Genomic DNA, 18083 nt, shown 5'->3' on the forward strand with positions numbered 1-18083 from the left:
ATAAGAAATAAACTTCCATGAGTCAATAAGTTTTATTTGGAGTTTGAATCTGCAGCTATATTTCTTGAGAACAAAGTACTTCAAAATTAGGTCACAGTTCACTTCCTTTGAAATGTTCGACTCAACCCACTACTGACAGAGGCTCAACTTCCGATTGCTGGATGCTCTCGTGAGTACTTACAGGTTTCATGTAGGCTGTGCTGTGTAACTTTGATTACTACTTACTCTGATTAATAATGCACATCTGCACTTCCCTTCTTCTCTACACTTATATACTTTTTTTTAACACAGGAAGGGGTTCGAACAGCTGCAACTTAGTTGCAGAACTTTCAGACCTTCGGGAGCAAATGTCTACGAATTACACCGTTTCCGCGACTTACAAACAGCTTAATTAACCTCTCAGAGCTTAGTAGATTATTTATATTTCCATGTTACAAACACTTATTTCATCCTTCCAAGCCTTGTGAAATTCATCCAGCATAAGGAAGCGAGCATATTCAGTCTTCCGTTTCTGTTGGTTGTCCTTCAAGGATTTTGACTAAGGCCACTCATCGAAAAGTTATCATTCTGCGTGCAAGCAAGCATCCCAAGAGCATTTCATCAACGAGGTTGAGTGCATGAAGATCTTGTTGTTTCAACCTCTTATAAAGTTGAAGGTAACGTGTTTTAACATACTTCAGATCGTTCGGAAAGCATTCCATTAAGCTCCTCGCTCAAACCTTGTTTTCAGAACTCGATATATCTTCGTCATGTGAAGTTCGACGCATAAGATGTTCTCCTTTGAATCAGTTTTAGTTTTAAGTTGATCCGCAGTAAGTAGTAATTCCCTGCTTCTTGGGAGGTTATATTTTGTAGTTCTAAGTCCAGTTTATCCTCAGATAGGCTATGCGGGACTTGACATACAGTTTTAAGTAGGATCCGAATCTGTAGAGGTGTTACTTAATCATAACCAACATTTAGGAAATCATAAGGGGCAGGGGTATAATCTTCCTTCTTTAGCCAGCAGTCATATTTTTTGCCTTTCAACTGCATCCATCTTTCCCTTCTCTTTCGGCTTTTAGCAAACATGAAAACCAAGATAAGGAAATGCATTTTACCTTAAATACATCTTACGTATGATATTTATGAATATTAAATTGGACTATCCCCAGAAACTATTCTCATGACGAAGTGCTCATTACAATGTGCCACGAAGTTCTGAGTTCCTCTGGGTCCCAGGATTGAACCATGCAAAGGCATGGATGTAGCCTATAATTACCTTTGACTTCTCATCAATTTCATCATTCATCCTCATCATCGCCCAAGAGATAGAAAAGGGATGTAGAATAACCAAAATCGAAAGCAAGAGAAATATACAAGACAATATCCTCCCAAATGTATATTAACTATTGTCAAATTAATAAAGTCGCGTTAAATTTACGTGTCCGGATTTTAAAGCCGACTATCGTGATGTAGCGGTTAGTGTACCAGGTGAAACAAACCAGGATTTCTGAGTTAGAATACAAATTAAACCAAGAATGTTCTTGTTTCTTCATTCATCTACTTCATAAACGGAAGCTAAAGAATAAGGAAAAGGTTGTTTGCAAATTTAAATAATCAACCAACTTTACGTAACTTTTCTTCGCTGTGAACAAATTGTGGCTCCTCTATACTTCATTCCCCAATTCCAACTTAGTGACAGTGATTCACAAACACGCAAGTACTTGAAGGTGAGTACTGGTAAGGTAATCGACTGGACAGTTCTGCAAGTACTGTGTAAAATCTTAATTGTATGCCTTGTCCTTGGCCTGGAAACCGAAACTCCGCCCTCCAATGCACCATGCGACATTAACAGGAGACTCTGTACACTTCGCAACAACTTATTTGACCGTCCTGAAAAATTTTAAAGTCCGGAATTCGTAAATTTGGCAGCATAGTGCTTCAGAACCAACTAAGAGTAGCCAACTTTGCAACATTTCTTCTTCCTGAATGAAAACGCTCTTGTGATTTTTTTTCATTCTTTCACATTCCATAAAGTAAAGATACTCTAAAGCAGTAATAAAATATATGAGTAGACAAAAAAATGTTAAGTAGAAATACGAATGTTGAAAATATTTCAAGATTCTTCGTTCTGAATTTGAAAATAGGAAAATGTATGTGCATTGTGAAACACTGAACAGGTTCTCATCCACCTGGGAAGAATTGCGGTCACATTTGAATGCAAGGAGCCAAATTTATGATGATTTTATTCGAAATGTTTAGTAAAGATACCTTGCACAACACCAAACGATTCTGCAAACTGTGTCTTTTCCTTGGTTCTTGGCGAAAAATGGTTCGAAACTCCGGCACAATGTTGCTTCAACTGAGATTAACGTGTTTTACTTAGCTTTTTGTTAGCAATCTCCTGGAGTAGTTGGTTAGATGAGAGCACTTTGGTTTTTTTACTGTTTTCGTCAAGATCGAAACATCATAGGTTCAAATCCCACCCTTTCCTTATTATTTTTTCCTTTTTATTTACCGACTAAGAAGTGTTCTAATAACGTAATATAATATTTATTATATGATATTACTGTAAATATTTATGCGATGCATGCTCAGAGGCGGCGATTGGGTTTCAAAACTGATGGGACAAGGTGGGGGGAGGGGGAGGGCAAGGACAGTTTCTTTGCCTTGGTAGATAATGTTTAGCATAGTGCTGGGTCATCTGCCCCTCCACACTCCATAATCGTCGCCACTGTGCATGCCTCAAATAATGCTTCTACTAATGTTTTTAATCTTTCAGTGATTGGCAGGATTTTAGGAAATACTTTTCCTTTCATTCAGCTGTTATAAGTTAACACATATTAAGAACTTACATGTCAACTTTCTGCATCCGGAAATGCAGGACATAAATCGCATAAATATCAACGGAAATATCCAAGAAACGTAGATAAGCATTCTCGTCCAAAGCCGTCTACTTCCCGAAAAAGATTTTGCAAAGAAGTAGGCTTGAACCCATGACCTTCCATTCCATAAGCAAACGATCCCCCTACACCACACGGTTCACGTTATTTTATGCACTCGGTTCGGATCCCACTTTAAACTGTAGTTCCAGGCCCGATTAGCCTTACTATGCATAAAATTGACTTAAAACACCAAATCAACCAATTCATCTCCTTTCAGAGTGGGCCTTCTGTGATACTGTATCCGAAAATACAGTTCTGCTTCGTGTATACCAGAGTGTCATTGCATTTAATATTGTGACTCATTTTACTTTAAAACTACAGATTAAAGCGATAATAGTGTCCAGAAAAACAACCTCATAGTAGATCTTCACACAAAGTATTTAATCCATTGCCAAACATTTCAGTTAAGAATAATATTATGCTTTTCCATTGACCGTATTTTCGATTCATGGTGAATTTGCTAAAAGGACCATGTCAAGACATCTAAATATGTAAGTTTTACTAGTAAATGCATTTAAAATGCACGAAACAACAGGGGAGGAGAAAAATAAACCTCAAAAATAAGTAAAAATGCAACAAAAACTGTTAAAAATACTGACAAATAAACTAAAAGCCAAAAAAGGCAGAAAAATGGAAAAAAGAATGTAAAATAGAAAGTGTTTACCGGCTCTAACTGAAGAGAAACGGACATGATATCAGGTTTAGAATTGTTTTTAAGGGTCAGAAAAAAAGTTGATTTTTCATCAACTTCCGGACCCTAATTAGTAATTATGACCATTGAAAAAGTTGGAGGTAGCTTACTTAAAATTTTCTTGCTGAGGAATCGTATCGTCCCATATCTCCACTTCATAATAAAGAAAAACATCAAGTTCCGCCAAGGGTCCCGGGTTCGAATCCCGGTCGGGCTTGGTTATTTGTGAATGTCCATTCATCAATTTCATCATTTCATCACTCATCCCCATCTTCGCAAATTAGCCAAGAGGCACAAAAGGCGAAGTAAAATAATCTAAATCAAATCAAATCAAATCAAAAACATCAAGTTCATATTTCGCTGCGGGACGGCGTAGGTTCGAATCCGGCTCTGATCGGAATTTATTCGGCCTACGTATAGGGCCGGTGGCAACCCACTATCGTGAAAAAATTGGGAAGCTCCGAGTGAGTGAGAGTAATCCGGTCGCGAAGTCCTACAACGGCTGGGGGTCGGTCGGGCTGACCACCCGTCCCCCTAGTCTGGCTGCAGATCTCCACGCCCCCTTGGTGGCTCGCGTGGGAGGGAGGCCAACAGTCGGTAGGTAAGCATTGGCCCGATATTGGGCTGTTGCGCTATTGGATTATTATCAAGTTCATATTTCGAAAATGACTTGGAGTTTTCCACCACTAAAATATGTTTTTCATAGTTTGAAGTTCGTTAGTATTATCTTTCAAGGTTTCCATTGTTTTAATTTCACACATATTTTATATTTCATAGGTTCCTCTCTCTTTTCATACAGTCTTTCGAAAGAAGCTGAAGTTTCTTGTCAAACATGGTCTGGTTCAAATGACTCCTTTTCGCTCTCCTGTTCCTACTTTAAACAAACAACAAAATAATTCGTAACTAATCGATTGCTTGTTCAAAACACGGAATTTTTACACAATTTACAAAATATGACAAAACGCCAATAGACATGTTCATCATTTTTCCCTTTCAGCGTTTCTCGATTTTATCTGAATTCGTGTCCTCATGAAAATTGCCATGAGGAAATTATAGATATGACATTATATGTGAATTGGTTTCTTCAAACTGGTAGCAAATTTTAACATGAACTACCTGGAGAAGAGGTAGCGTGCTTGATTCTTACGAGGGAGGTCGAAGGTTCGCTTCTCCACCTAAGCAGGAATTTTTTCAGGAGTATATCGTTGGGTGTAAAGTTTATCCACCGTGCTAAGAAGTTAACATTGGTGTCTGTATTTCACGAGAGAAAAGGAAATAGTAAGAGAAAGTTATTTCGATGATAGAAATGCCACGTGGAATGCGCAGAATCAAGTTACATAGAGCTTAGTCTGTAATGGTTGTTTCGAATATTGCAAAGTTAGTGCGAAAATTTTTTTATATCTGATACTCGTATTTTCTGTTCAAAGAAGACAAACATTTTGGATACAAATCAGTGAGGAATTAACGATCGTTATGAGGTTTTGAATTTTTTGTTTGTCACTCACTATATAAATACTTATTAGTAGTTTCTTATCGAATCGGCCTTCGTCGCACTAACAATTTATTTATGTTAATTAGCGATTTACTATTATTTTTAGACGCATGGTAAGATGGTGGTGAGGGGATTGACAACAGTCATTACGAAGGAACGGACATAAAATTACCAATCTTAGCAATTTGAACTCATTAAACGCTCTCCTTCGTTACAGCACTACATCACTACTTAACATAACTGTGTATCTTTTTTTAGTATATCGAAATCAAATAATCAATATTTTAGGTGTCAGTAAAGAACAAACAACACATAACTTAAATAACATTACATTTTGCATCCTGAATACATAAATGTGATTTGTGAGTTAATCATTATGTGTGTGTTAACACAACATATGAACAATAACTAAAAATAAAAGTTTTAACTTTAAATCCTGGAAATCTCCAACTTCTAAGGGGAAATATGCGCAGAAGGGACGTCCCTCAAGTGTGCATCGGATTCATTTTTTAAATATTCTAATATCAACGGTATCTGTTCAGCAAACAAAAAGAGAAAAAAAGAAAGAGGAGAGGGTGGGATTTGAACTCGCCACCTTTCACGCTTGATGAAAAATGAGGATAGCAGCGCCTAACCAACTGTTCTACGTTAGCTTAATGACATTATACCCTTAAAAACATGTTGACGTTTATGAAGACTCCCACCTTCCTGTATTTCAAGCACATTTTCTCGATAAGTCGTGTAAAATATATGTTTTTGAGAACTGTTCGATATTATGCAAGGTATTGTAAATAAAATGTCGCATAAACTCCTCACAAATTTGCTTGTTTCTGCAGAAACGTGATGGCAATTTCATCCAGGTGGAGAAAAACTCTGTTCAGTGTTTCAAACCTCCCAAACTTCAAGTCAAGCAAGCAGAATCGTAAATATCCTTCATGGTTCTTTTTCCAATTTATTATTTCTGTTTGATTGTGTATTATAATAGCGGTTTATAGTTTCTAAGTTCATGGAAAGTGTTAAATTGAAAACCTATCACCGCAGCGTTTTTCGTCTAGTGGAAGGACCTACTCAAAGTTGGCTACTCTCACCTGGAGCTGAAGTGCAATGTTGCTAAGTTTACGATTTCGGGACTTAGAATTCTTTCGGGGCGGTCAAATAAGATGTTGAGAAGTGTACAACACACCTGACCTGTTTAACCCACTCACGTAAACATATAACAGCGGGGAGTAATTTTTCACACTGAAAATAAACACATGCGAATAGGTTAGGCAGCAGTTAAACCCCATATCGTTGATAAAAAGCAAGTTTTCAGGCATCTCTTTAAGAACTGTCCAGTAGATAATCCAAAGGGGGAATTCTAGAATGGTGCCTTCATGGAAGCCTACGGACGTTGCTTTTATTTTTCTTGTTCGTTTTCTTTTGTTTGTTTTATGCCCAATTAAATAAATAAACTAAGTAATTACTCCGCAAGGTACAAAGAGACTTGCAGTTAGACGGTGACAAAAAGCAAGCAATTACTGTTAAACTCCAGTATTTACCTTCTTGTAAAGAAGATTAAAGTGCAGAGGCCAGTAGAAAAACGCTCTTTGCGGAAAATTAGGATTCACGCCGTTGTTTCACCACTTGCTCAACTGATGGAGTTAATTACCTGATGATTTATCTGAAAGAAAATCTCGTTAATTCCTTTTTGCGATGCGTTTTGTAATTTCCCCAGAGTAGCAAACGGCCTGCGGGCAGCGTAGTAGAGAAAAAAACTCGGTAGAATTGTTCGCTGTGTGTAGTCACAGCTCTGTGTTTATTTCACTTCCGGGACGACGGTTGGTTTCTTCCTTGCTAGTGCTGTGTATCATTTGTAACATGAAATCCTGCTACATGTTTTTGTTTTGTTACGTACAACTGTAAATCATGAACGGGAGTGGTATATTCTAGCAATGCCTCACAGAGGTACATGGTCTATGTCGCGTTTCATTCATGATAAAACACGTTCTCATACCGTAGATGTGAGTGAACACTGATATTGGTAGTCTAGAAGTAAAAAAGAAACTTATAAATACGTTGTATCCATCTCTCCTCACAACTGTACAAGAACCAGCAATCTGGTTTAATTAAACGTTGCCATATATGCAGAATTATAACTTTAACAGCAGTGTAGATACTGCGAAAGAATCAGTAAGAAAGGTACATGCAAAGCTAAAGAATAAGAAATTGCCTGGTGTGCATAAGGGTGCGGGTTCAGTTTACATGGAGACGGCCTGGTTCAGATTTGGGGATGGCACTGGTAATTTAGGACTAAAACTGGTAAACGTTGTAAGTGCCAAAAGCGAAAGTGTTGGGAAATCGCATTGTTCCGCACATCAGCCCGTAAGAACGTTCATACTAGTGACCTCTTTACACGCCCTTTGAACTACTTAGAAGGCTACCAGCCACATTTCACGTTTACCACATTGTAAAGCATGGCACATTTCACAGTTTTTAAAGTGGAAAACGGTGTTTGAATTATTGTGGCACTTACAGCGTTTGCCAATTTTAGTCTTCAATTCTAAAATGAAATTTTTCGGGAGTCTAAATATATGCTGTTACAATCTTCATTTTAAAAGTAATATATACAAAGCAGAGATTTGTCGAGTATTTGACAGAGTACCTTCACGGACACTGCCGGGTTGTAACAATTCCATTAAAAATCAATGTATTCGTTACAACCCGACAGTGTCCGTGACTGTACAAGTAACAGATGTACAGTCAGCGGCATAAAAATGGGACACCTAGTTCCTGAAATACCAGCTTCTTTTCAATGCGTTGTGTGTTTTGCCTAACTGTAAGGCGATAAGCCAACTTCAATGGGAATTTTCAATAAGAAGTTAGGCAACACACATAACTCCATGCAGGGAAGCTAGTATTTCAGGATCTAGGTTCCTAATTTTTATCGCCGCTGACTGTACACGTGCAGGTTCCATTCATAAAACATACCAAGCTATAATGCACGACTAAAATGCGCGTATCCAAGACGGCTATCCTTTCAGCTCAATCTCCAAACAACTTTGCTATCAAATTAATATTGATATTAGATATGGCAGATGTCCAAACCTAAAAAGATTGTCTTTCTTTGGTACGGAAAAGCTGAAATTATAGTCGAAGTTTAACTTGATGTGCACAATATTTAGGAAGACAGTGTTATCTGATGTCAATTAGTATAGTCAGAAAAAAAACTGGAAATATTTTGTCTTGTTTGCGGTTTCTAATTTGAATGTCCTTTTAATAGTCGTGAGGCCTATGGTGAAAAGTCAATTGTATTTTTTCAAATACAATTTTTATTCACTATCTAATATTATAAAAATTATAATATTAAAAAAATATTGACTCCTTGTATTCACAATATTATAGTTCATCAGATCAAATGGAGTTGAAATTAGAAACCAGTAGCGTACTATAAAGTAAATATTTCGTTGAATTAGATCACACTTATGTTCTTTTATCGTTTATCTACGTATTACTGATTTTATTGTGCATTTTCTTGTTGTATAATTCTAATTTCTTCTTTAACATGTATTTCTAGGTTAGATGGCAATTAATTTAGCTTTGTCAGGTGAAGAAGCACGTTGAGAGTCTTTTACATGTAAAACATTAACATTTTTTTCTTTTTATACATACATATCCAAAATGTTCCTAAATTCTTTCTTTTAGAGATCGTTTAGATTAACCCACATGTTTGCGTTAGCAACCGCATTCAAACTATATCATGAATTTCTTACAGGATGGATTATTTTTTAAAAAAACGGAGGTAGCACGAGCTGTGTCTTTTCCTCTCATAAAAACACAACCTCCATTTCTTTAGTAACAGATGATACATTTGGATATCCCTTTGCAGGTACTTCTGCGACAAGAAATCCGCACAGCAGCTGGATAAAAGACTTCAGAAGTTCCTCTTCATGTTCGCCTGCACCAACTCCTGCATGAACCCCGTGGTCTACGGCGCCTTCAATATACGACCACGTCGCTGCAAGGTGAGGACACCGCATACGACCGATCCTCATAGCTACGAGATGGTCGTTATCAAATAGACATTTCTCACAAAATTATTAAGTGCACACCACGCTTTGCTAAACAGAATGCTTTGATATATTTTTAGCTAGGCCAAGATAAACAAACGCACTATAATACTTTTACAAACAGAATTACGAAACATTTGTCCCCCACAACAGCAACAGAATTCAGCGAGGCTTTGCTTCAGGGAGGGTTTTTCTTATATAATTCTCAAAACGATATATGTGTGTATATATATGCATGCGTTCACATCTATGTACGTGCCTATCGTTATAGGAAATGTGGCCAAAGAACGTCAATTCTTCGTGCTATACAATCAGTATCATTATTTCGAAGGTACTTCGTAGAGGTTGAGTTAAAAAAACTCAGCATGCCTTTGCTTTGTTATACAGTGTGCACTATGCAAAACGCATTTGAATAAATATTCTATGGTTGACGTCGCTATTATTGTTGTGCATGAAGACTTTACTTAAAGGATTTTGAACATTATTATTGCACACTAGACACTAGTTCTTATACTGTCTACACCTACACCAGAGATTTAGATTAATAAAAGTCAACCAAATGTAGTATCAAACTTCCATTGAAGTTCCTTACAACACATTTGGTGTTTGCCTCGTGCTTCATATGAGCATGGTTATCATTGTTTGTTGCACTGTGCACAGTGGTTCTTTTACACTAATAGACTCTACTGAACACAAATGTAGAAATGCTTACTGTGCACGAGATCTTGATTGTCAAGGTTCTATCTTCTATGAGCATTTTTCCTCTGGTTGTTATCAGTTAATTCCCAAATGCTTGTCTTTACAAAAGAATTCTAGAAACATGCTTCCAAAATAGTTTGAGGCAAAGTAGAGAATATTTTGGACACAACTTTGGTGTTTCTTGTACTTACTAAACGGATGGCCACTGAAGGTTTTTGAGCATTAGAATTTTTTAAATTTAATTTTTCATTTTGAAAAATAAGTTTTGCTGCAAAAATATACTTTGTAGTAATATTTTGTAGTGTGGTGTTAAACAGAATTTTGTGATAAAAATATGCATTAAGAATTTTGCCAAGTACAGTACAGCCTAATTATTCTATACGCTTGGATTTATTGAACAACAGTACGATAGGGTTATACTCATTGAATTACGGTACAGTTCTTGTATATTAGATCAGCGTTCTTTATCATAAAAACTGACTACCAATAAATCTTCGAACTTATAGAAGATTTGCTAGTTAGTTGCTTAGATTATTACTTTTTCTAACAAGTTAAAGAATATCAGCTTAACATTATTCCAAACACACAAAGCAAACTGCAGAAAATCCACCAAAGCAATTAGAAGCAAATTTTGTACTCATTTAATTTCTATTAAAATAATATAGGAATGATCAAGAAAATGATTCCAGGCCTAATAGCTTATTAAAACGAAATGTTATGCAACTTTCTATTGGTTGTTTGAATTGATACAGTAAACTTTTATTGAACAATTCTGGTTTATTGGATCACTGAAAACATTATTTTTACAAATTTACTTTTTTGTGGCTCTATATAGTGTATTTTCTTTTGTGTGTATAGGTTGTGCAAATGACTGCTTACAAAACAATAGTTAATGAATGTTTTAATATGAAGCTAAGTTGACATAACTAAATACAATTAAATATTTCAATTTCAAGTGTGGTAAGTGAGAAGATTAACCCAGTTATGTTTACTTGCCAACATTGTTCTTTTAATTTAATTTTGAAGGGCATTCCATGCTTACGATCTCTCTTAGCATAAAAAAATGTAGATAAGGTTAAAATGCTGTTTTAACTATGAACACTTTTTGCGTGAGCCTATTTGATAAGAATATAATTACTTTCTATGGAAAGTTATATTGCTAACTCGTCTCCCTATTGCTATTCAATTACTGTTTATATGCCCTCTTTGTGGTCTTGAGTGCTGTGAAACCAGTTTACCTCTGTTTGAATCTGAATAATACATGCACATGTACGACTTAATGCGCTGCCATAATTGATCCATTCGCATCTCGCAGATAAATTACAATTAGAAAGAAAGCGCTTTTAATCTCCTGCTTATAGACTACAATTAGAAAGAAAGCTCTCTGCTTATAGACTACAATTAGAAAGATAGCGCGGTAAATCTCCTGCTTATAGACTACAATTAGAAAGAAAGCGCTGTAAATCTACTGCTTTACTAGAAAACGCTTAAAACTGAGGATGTAGAGAAATCTTATACATAGATTATCAGATTGAAAGTTGCTGTGCTTTATTGTACTGTATAATGCCACATTATATGGTGCTGCACGAATCTCAAATAACATGAAGGAAAGCGCATAGTAAGGCACAGTAGAAATGTATGAGGTCACACCACAGCTTCTGTCGATAAACTCTACACACAAGCTGTATCTATGTTCAATGTCATGGCCGTCTGTTGCACAACGTATATGCATAATTAAAATACATGGAACAAGGAACTTCTGCTATCTTTAAAGAAAAAAGAGCTGTACCACTGAACCAGAATGGTTCAAAGTTATACATTTTAGAAGTTGTTTTGATCTTGTATCTGTAGTGTTACCTTCTGTTCCAGAGGTTCCAAAACACCGAGACGATGAAGGCTACGAGGGTGAGCGTTCGCAGCACGAAGGACATAGAGATGGAAATCCTGTGCAGAATCACCTGGAAGAGACCAGCCAATGGAAAACACGCAGCACTGTCCGTTTCTCGAGGAGATCTGTGCTACAGCTGCGGGGAATCTCTCGGAAGGAACATGTGAGGACTACCGCCAGCTGAGCTCTCGTCCAGCGGGTACAGCAGCGGGTACACCGAATCGAGTCTCAGCTGTGAAGACCTCCGGTACAGATGTACGGGACGCCACCTGGCGCCTCCCTGCGCCATGAGAATTTGAGCGAACGACCAACCGCGCGGATGTCCCAAGCTCGTGGCAAGGGAATCCAATCCGGTCGACGGATAAGGCCTACTTATTTTTGTAAATCGACGCCAAAGTAGTTCCGAGATAATGAAAGATACAGCATGGGTCGTTTTCCTTGAAGAGTTGAGAAAAGTAAATTGTGCATCAAGGAAAACAACAAGCTTAGAATTGTTTGCCATAGTTGAAATCAGGAGTGTCGACAAAGCAGGGATAAACAGAACAGCATGTCTTCTCAATGTGAGAACAATTCTTTTTTGGTTTTGGTTTTCCTCTGCTTGCTGGAGAGTTGCGGTGAATGGATTGAAAACTTGAAGGGCTTTCTTGTGATGATATCGTTTATAGAAGAGATTGATCCAAAGAAGGCATGCTGCAAATACGTTTCTTACTCTGCGATCTTTATTGCTTCTCACGAAGGGTGTCTGAATTAAAATAATTTCTCCTTAGAATGACCAAAAATGGAGCACCAGTCAGATCGAGCCTCAGTCACTGGAACTGACACTAATCCATATTCAATCTTCCAGAACGACTCGCGTGTTAAATTTGGATCGATATTTTAGGGAAGACAAACCTGATGACACTTCGTCTTGGCGTGGAATGGTTTCGAAAGATGTGCATTGTTTTACCACGTAAGATTCAATTTGCAGTTCTTTGCACTTTCTTCAATGGTTATAGCAGTTACACGTAGTATAGAGTGCTTATCTGACCCTCTTACAAGAACTCACTTAGCTAACGCTTTCTTGTAGTTCAATAGATAAAACTCTGAGAGAGAGATAGAGAGATATATGCATGTGATATACTCGTATATTATTATCATACCCTTGATATAACATATCTGTTCAACATTCGTACATTCCTCCTTTCCACGCTTACTCAATTTCTTCTCCACCGGTCAGGAGTAACTGTAGAATGAAATTCCAAGAAGGATTATCTACGAGAAACAAAGCCAAGTTAGGTTCGACTCGAAATGACATGAGATATGTCACACATGACAGTTATGCAACACACAGTTAAAATCGCTTAAGAGGAACAATAGAACTGAAGTCATGACGAACGTGGAACAGGTTACGTAAGATATGATCAAAGTTGTATCCAGCTAGGATTCGAGTATATTCGTCCAATAATGTATACTCTAGTACCATTCGCACCATAATGAAATGTATAATAACCTATTTCAAGTGATGTCACATCTCAGTGTATAAGAAATTTCACTTCAATTTTTATCTTCTCGGCTGAGAACAGTTGCTTTGTGAAGAGAAGAATACAGTTTTTGGACAACCAATTCATTTTCCACACAGAGGAGTACCTATACATGGCTTCTGCAACTGGTTTTGCAGCACTAAGACTGACTTGAATGCTTATGAAAAACGATTGTAAGTAAATATAAAATATAATAATTGTTTATCTTTGATGACAAAGTACAGACAATATGTTGCCAACTATTACCAATATACACGGTCTATGTCTTTAGTCCTTTGATTTAGCAGTATATTCAACCAGACGCAAAAGTACGAAACGTAGAATTATATTTCGTACAATATTGTAATTGCCGTCCTCTAATTCTGTTTTGAAACAGGTAACTTAAAAATTCCAGTATGTGCTTCAGAGATGATTCACATTATCCTATAGTCCTGTTTTTTCACATTTGAACCTGGTATATGTATATACGTGTGTGTATGTATGTATGTGTGAGTAAAACTTGGATAAAGAAACTTTACTGGAAAAGAGTAGTTCATGTATGCAGTTTATATGTACATATATGCCCAAAGTGCGGGGATGCCCCCCCTCCCGAATTTAAGAAAATTTTCAAAATGCCATAACCCACTCATACTGCATTGTCTCCATGCTAATCCATAAAAGCATCCCCCATCATATCCCCAAACTCGATCAAGCATCCCTCCAGCTAGTAATTTTCACTTCGAGAACTGTGTGTATGTATATGTATAATGACAAGTTATGCAAGCACAAGCTACTCTCTGCTAGTAATATTTCTGTAGTTGGAATTGAAGGTAAATTTACCAGAAGCTTATTGAACATGGGTAGAACTCTTAGAAGGGGAAAAATCCGAAACCAGCAAGTTCCATTTTGAGTGTTCGAGAATCATAACAGACGGAATGGTGTCTGTAGTTTTAAAAATGGGGTTGAGGAAGGTGAGCATAAGATTTCAGAAGCAGAAATATAAACTAGTAATAACTCAACTAAAATAATATCTGTATCTTTTTTTAAACTGGTGTCGATTGCTCCAAATCATGTTTCCAACAAAATCTGTTTTATATTACGACTCAGAGATTGAGGTGTCCGACGAATATTTATGTATTCTCTAAGAGAGAGAAGAAGACGAAAATTTAAATTGCACCTGTCTGATTGTCGGTGTATTAGCTAGAACATCTTGTGCGTTTGCTTAAGGTTTGGTTAATAGCATATTAAATAAAAATATATCTTAACGATAGCAGTAATTATAATTTCATATTATAGTTATTAATTACAAAAACTTTTTTCCAAAATTACTTTTCATATAATATTATTTGATATAATACCTAAATTATAGGAAATAATAATATAAGATGAATTTATCTTAACTAAGTAGTAATATTAAATTTAATCCCGTTATGGAGAGATAAAAACTGTTTTGAAGCAAAATCCGTTTATTTTATTTGGAACGCATTGCACAGGAAGAAAATATGAAGGAAAGTGCTACTTTCCTGCATTTTGGGCCCAATTGTCTGTGTAATATAGACAGTGTTTTAATCATGCTCCACAAAAAAATCATTTTGCCTCGCATAGTTTATATTTCAATGCAGCCACAACTAAAAATATTTAGCACTTTTTTTTCCAACTGAGACATTAAGATAAAAAAAATTCAGTTTGAAAATTGAGGAGTACATAAAAACAGAAGCAAAGCATTCGCAAGATTTTATGTGATATCGTAAGAAATATACCAGATTTAACCCCTTCCGTTGACATACTCTTGCTATCCTTTTTTAAACAAAAGCAGTGCGTAATTTTAGACTATTTGTTTCAGTTAGAAAGAGATTTTCATTAAAAATATATAACGACATGAACTGCACCCCAGAAAATGTTGATTACACTACATAAGGTCGGTCATTTATAAAATTCACCTGTGATAATAATAAAATATCTGTTTAAAAGTTCTCTAGCGTCCATTTAATTGGCCTGCATTCCATATTTTTATAAAATAAATGATTTTAATTACTGATATTTTGTAAATGTAATCCTGACTACAGTAGTATGCGACGCGATAGGATTGCAGTACGTGTGTGTACGAAGGTAGGTCACTTAGTTTGCGTTTAAAAGACCACCTGAAACATTCCATTAGCGTTCGCTATTGGGCCAGCAATGATTTCAACTCTTAAAAGTGCTGTCCAATTCGGTGTGCTTTCGTTGAACCAATGCCACAGCAAATTCTGTTGTGGATTCATTTCCAATGCAGTTCCTGAATAATGAATAGTCTCTATCCCCATAAGCTGAAGTGTTCATTGCAGCCCTTCGGAATATTTAGCACAAGATCTAATCAAAATACTAAATTTTACAACAGAAGTATTATAATTGGGGGATAATTTAACCTTTGCTTAAAATTTAACACACAAAATATTCAATTCGTTTCGGCAAAACCCTGAAAATTACTGCCACATATGAATTAATAGATTAAACTTCGTAATTTATCACTACTTTTAACCATATACTGAATGTTACAAGTTAAAGAAGAAAAAATAATTCGAACATTGAAATTTAGTAATGGAAGGGGAATCACCGAGAGAATGAAAGTTACATTATTACTTTCTTTGTAAAATATAAAGGGAAATGTATTAATTTTAATACGATATTAGTGTATTATATTTTATAACCTCTCAAAATGGTTCAAAGGTATAGGTGGCGAACCAATGTCAAGTATAGAGGAGCTTGGGTACAGTTTTCCCAAAATTATGATCAGAGAACGTCGGACACTGAAGAAATTGTAAATTATATATCCTCCGTACCAAAAACTCTTGGACACTTGCTCAGAGAAGTACAAAACTAAATTATTAGTTTGAAAATAATTTTTAAAAGGTCATAAATGTAATAAATAAATAAATATATAATAATAATAATAATAATAATAATATAAATGTACAGAATGTAAAGAAATAGTTCAAATTGTCGGCACACAAGGTACATCTTTTGCAGTGTCTCATAGAATTACTAATTCGTATCCGATCATTAATTAACGACAGGGAATTGAATATTAGTTTTTTTCTACATTGCATTCTGGCAACCCGAAGTTTTGCACCAAGGAAAACTAAGACTTGTAAAATTACGAGTAATTTCTCGTGTATTACTCTTCTGCATATCGAAGTCTGATTTTGTACATGCATAATAACTTTAGAAAGCGTACGAAACATTATTTATTTTTCTTCTTTCCATATTTGTTCTGTGTTCACTAAGCATCGAAATAGTGCACTCGAGAATATTCAATTTGTACATATCTCAAACACATATACATATATATATTTTTAAATATAATACCCACCCCAGCCCTTCTCTACTAAATACTCATATCGTTCAACCATATCAGAGGATCAGTATCTTTCATATACTCCTACTCTTGATGACTCTATATGTTTCCCTTGGCTGTGTGCGTTATTTATACAGACATGCATCTTACATGTTAAGAACTTTCGCAATGTGAACAATCTACAGAGGTTTTGTAAATTGCATTATGGTTAAAAATTGGGAAGTTTTGCTTTGTATATTCACATTGTTCAATGTGTACAGTGGGATGCACAAGTATTTCACGGTAAATTGTCCACGACTATTTTAATTATTTTTCTCTTCCATCGTAAGTATCTTTAAGAAGTTGATTTTTAAGTGTGTTGGAGCAGAGGCTGTAATCATCTTGTTTGGTATTTTGTTTCAATACTTTATCTCTCATTGGATAAAACAAAGAGCATGAACGTGGTGATGGACAATTAGCTTGGTAATACTTGTGCATCCCACTGTACGACCTAATGTGGTAGTGAAATTGTTAGAGATTCCAGAGTAAGTATAATTTATAAAATACTTGGTAAACGAATTCCTTTAAAGTAGCAAGGAAGAAATGTCTCCAAACACTATAGTTCCCAATAATTTGCATGACAGTTAATGTAAAGTTACTTTTTAACGGTAGCTATACATTTCAAGCACAGACTTCTAGTATCAAATGGAAAGCTTATTCCATTACTATTGATCAGCCTGAAGCTATTGTATTCTACAGGGTGTTCCATTTACAACGCAACCCGGAGTTGGGGATAGTACAACTTTTGAACCGGAAGTGGTACACATATAATCCTTATACCAAATTGAAGCCTTGTTCATGCATATATTTTTAAACCGGGGAACAATGATTGGATTTCATTAGTGTCCACGCAGTGTTGCCAGATGTAACGGGAAGTGTAAATGATTTTTTTTTACAAAGCATGAAAAATGGCACATAGCACACATGTACAGACATGCCGTCGGTAATTTTCAGTTTGGTTAGGTGGATTAGCTGGGCATCTATGGCAATGAAAAAAGAAATGTTCATTTGTACCGATAGCCAATCGGATGAGGCGTCTTTAAGAGGGAACTAGGAAAATCTTTGTTTTTAGAAATTAAGACTGTGCATTGGGAACACTGCTTCTGTTTCAGTGCCACAAAAGATGTGTTTCAAAACTGTATACATCATGCAATTACTGCAATAAAAAAAGAAACTTGGAAATTTTCATGAAAATAGTGTTACTTACATGCACCTGGCAACCATGCGATGCATCAGGAATGGAAATTTTCAGCTTTACAGCAGATACTGCAAGTGCCCGCCGTTTTCATCCAAACACAGGTTCACCCGTTTCACCATGTCGGCAGCAACTGCACGAAGAGTAGAAATGTTAATATTCTCAATGGCTCCGCGAATGTTTGTTTCCAGGTCTTGTATAGTTCGAGGATTATTTTTGTGTACCTCTTGTTTTAAGTAGCCCCAGAGAAAATAGTCAGGAGATGTTAAGTCAGGG

The 18083-nt window shown here is 36.1% G+C and overlaps 1 protein-coding gene across 1 annotated transcript in view; it reads left to right on the forward strand.

Moving 5' to 3' along the window:
• Positions 1–11907, forward strand: part of LOC145986551 (adipokinetic hormone/corazonin-related peptide receptor variant I-like) — a 237536-nt gene extending 225629 nt beyond the window's left edge. Inside the window, exons 6-7 of the mRNA XM_083120692.1 lie at positions 8973–9108; positions 11722–11907. Coding sequence (XP_082976818.1) covers positions 8973–9108; positions 11722–11907 — 322 coding nt within the window. The remainder of the gene's footprint in view (positions 1–8972; positions 9109–11721) is intronic.
• Positions 11908–18083: the final 6176 nt, after the last annotated feature.

Source organism: Lepisma saccharinum, chromosome 1 (assembly GCF_977018435.1).
Source record: "Lepisma saccharinum chromosome 1, izLepSacc3.1, whole genome shotgun sequence".
Lineage (NCBI taxonomy): Eukaryota > Metazoa > Arthropoda > Insecta > Zygentoma > Lepismatidae > Lepisma > Lepisma saccharinum.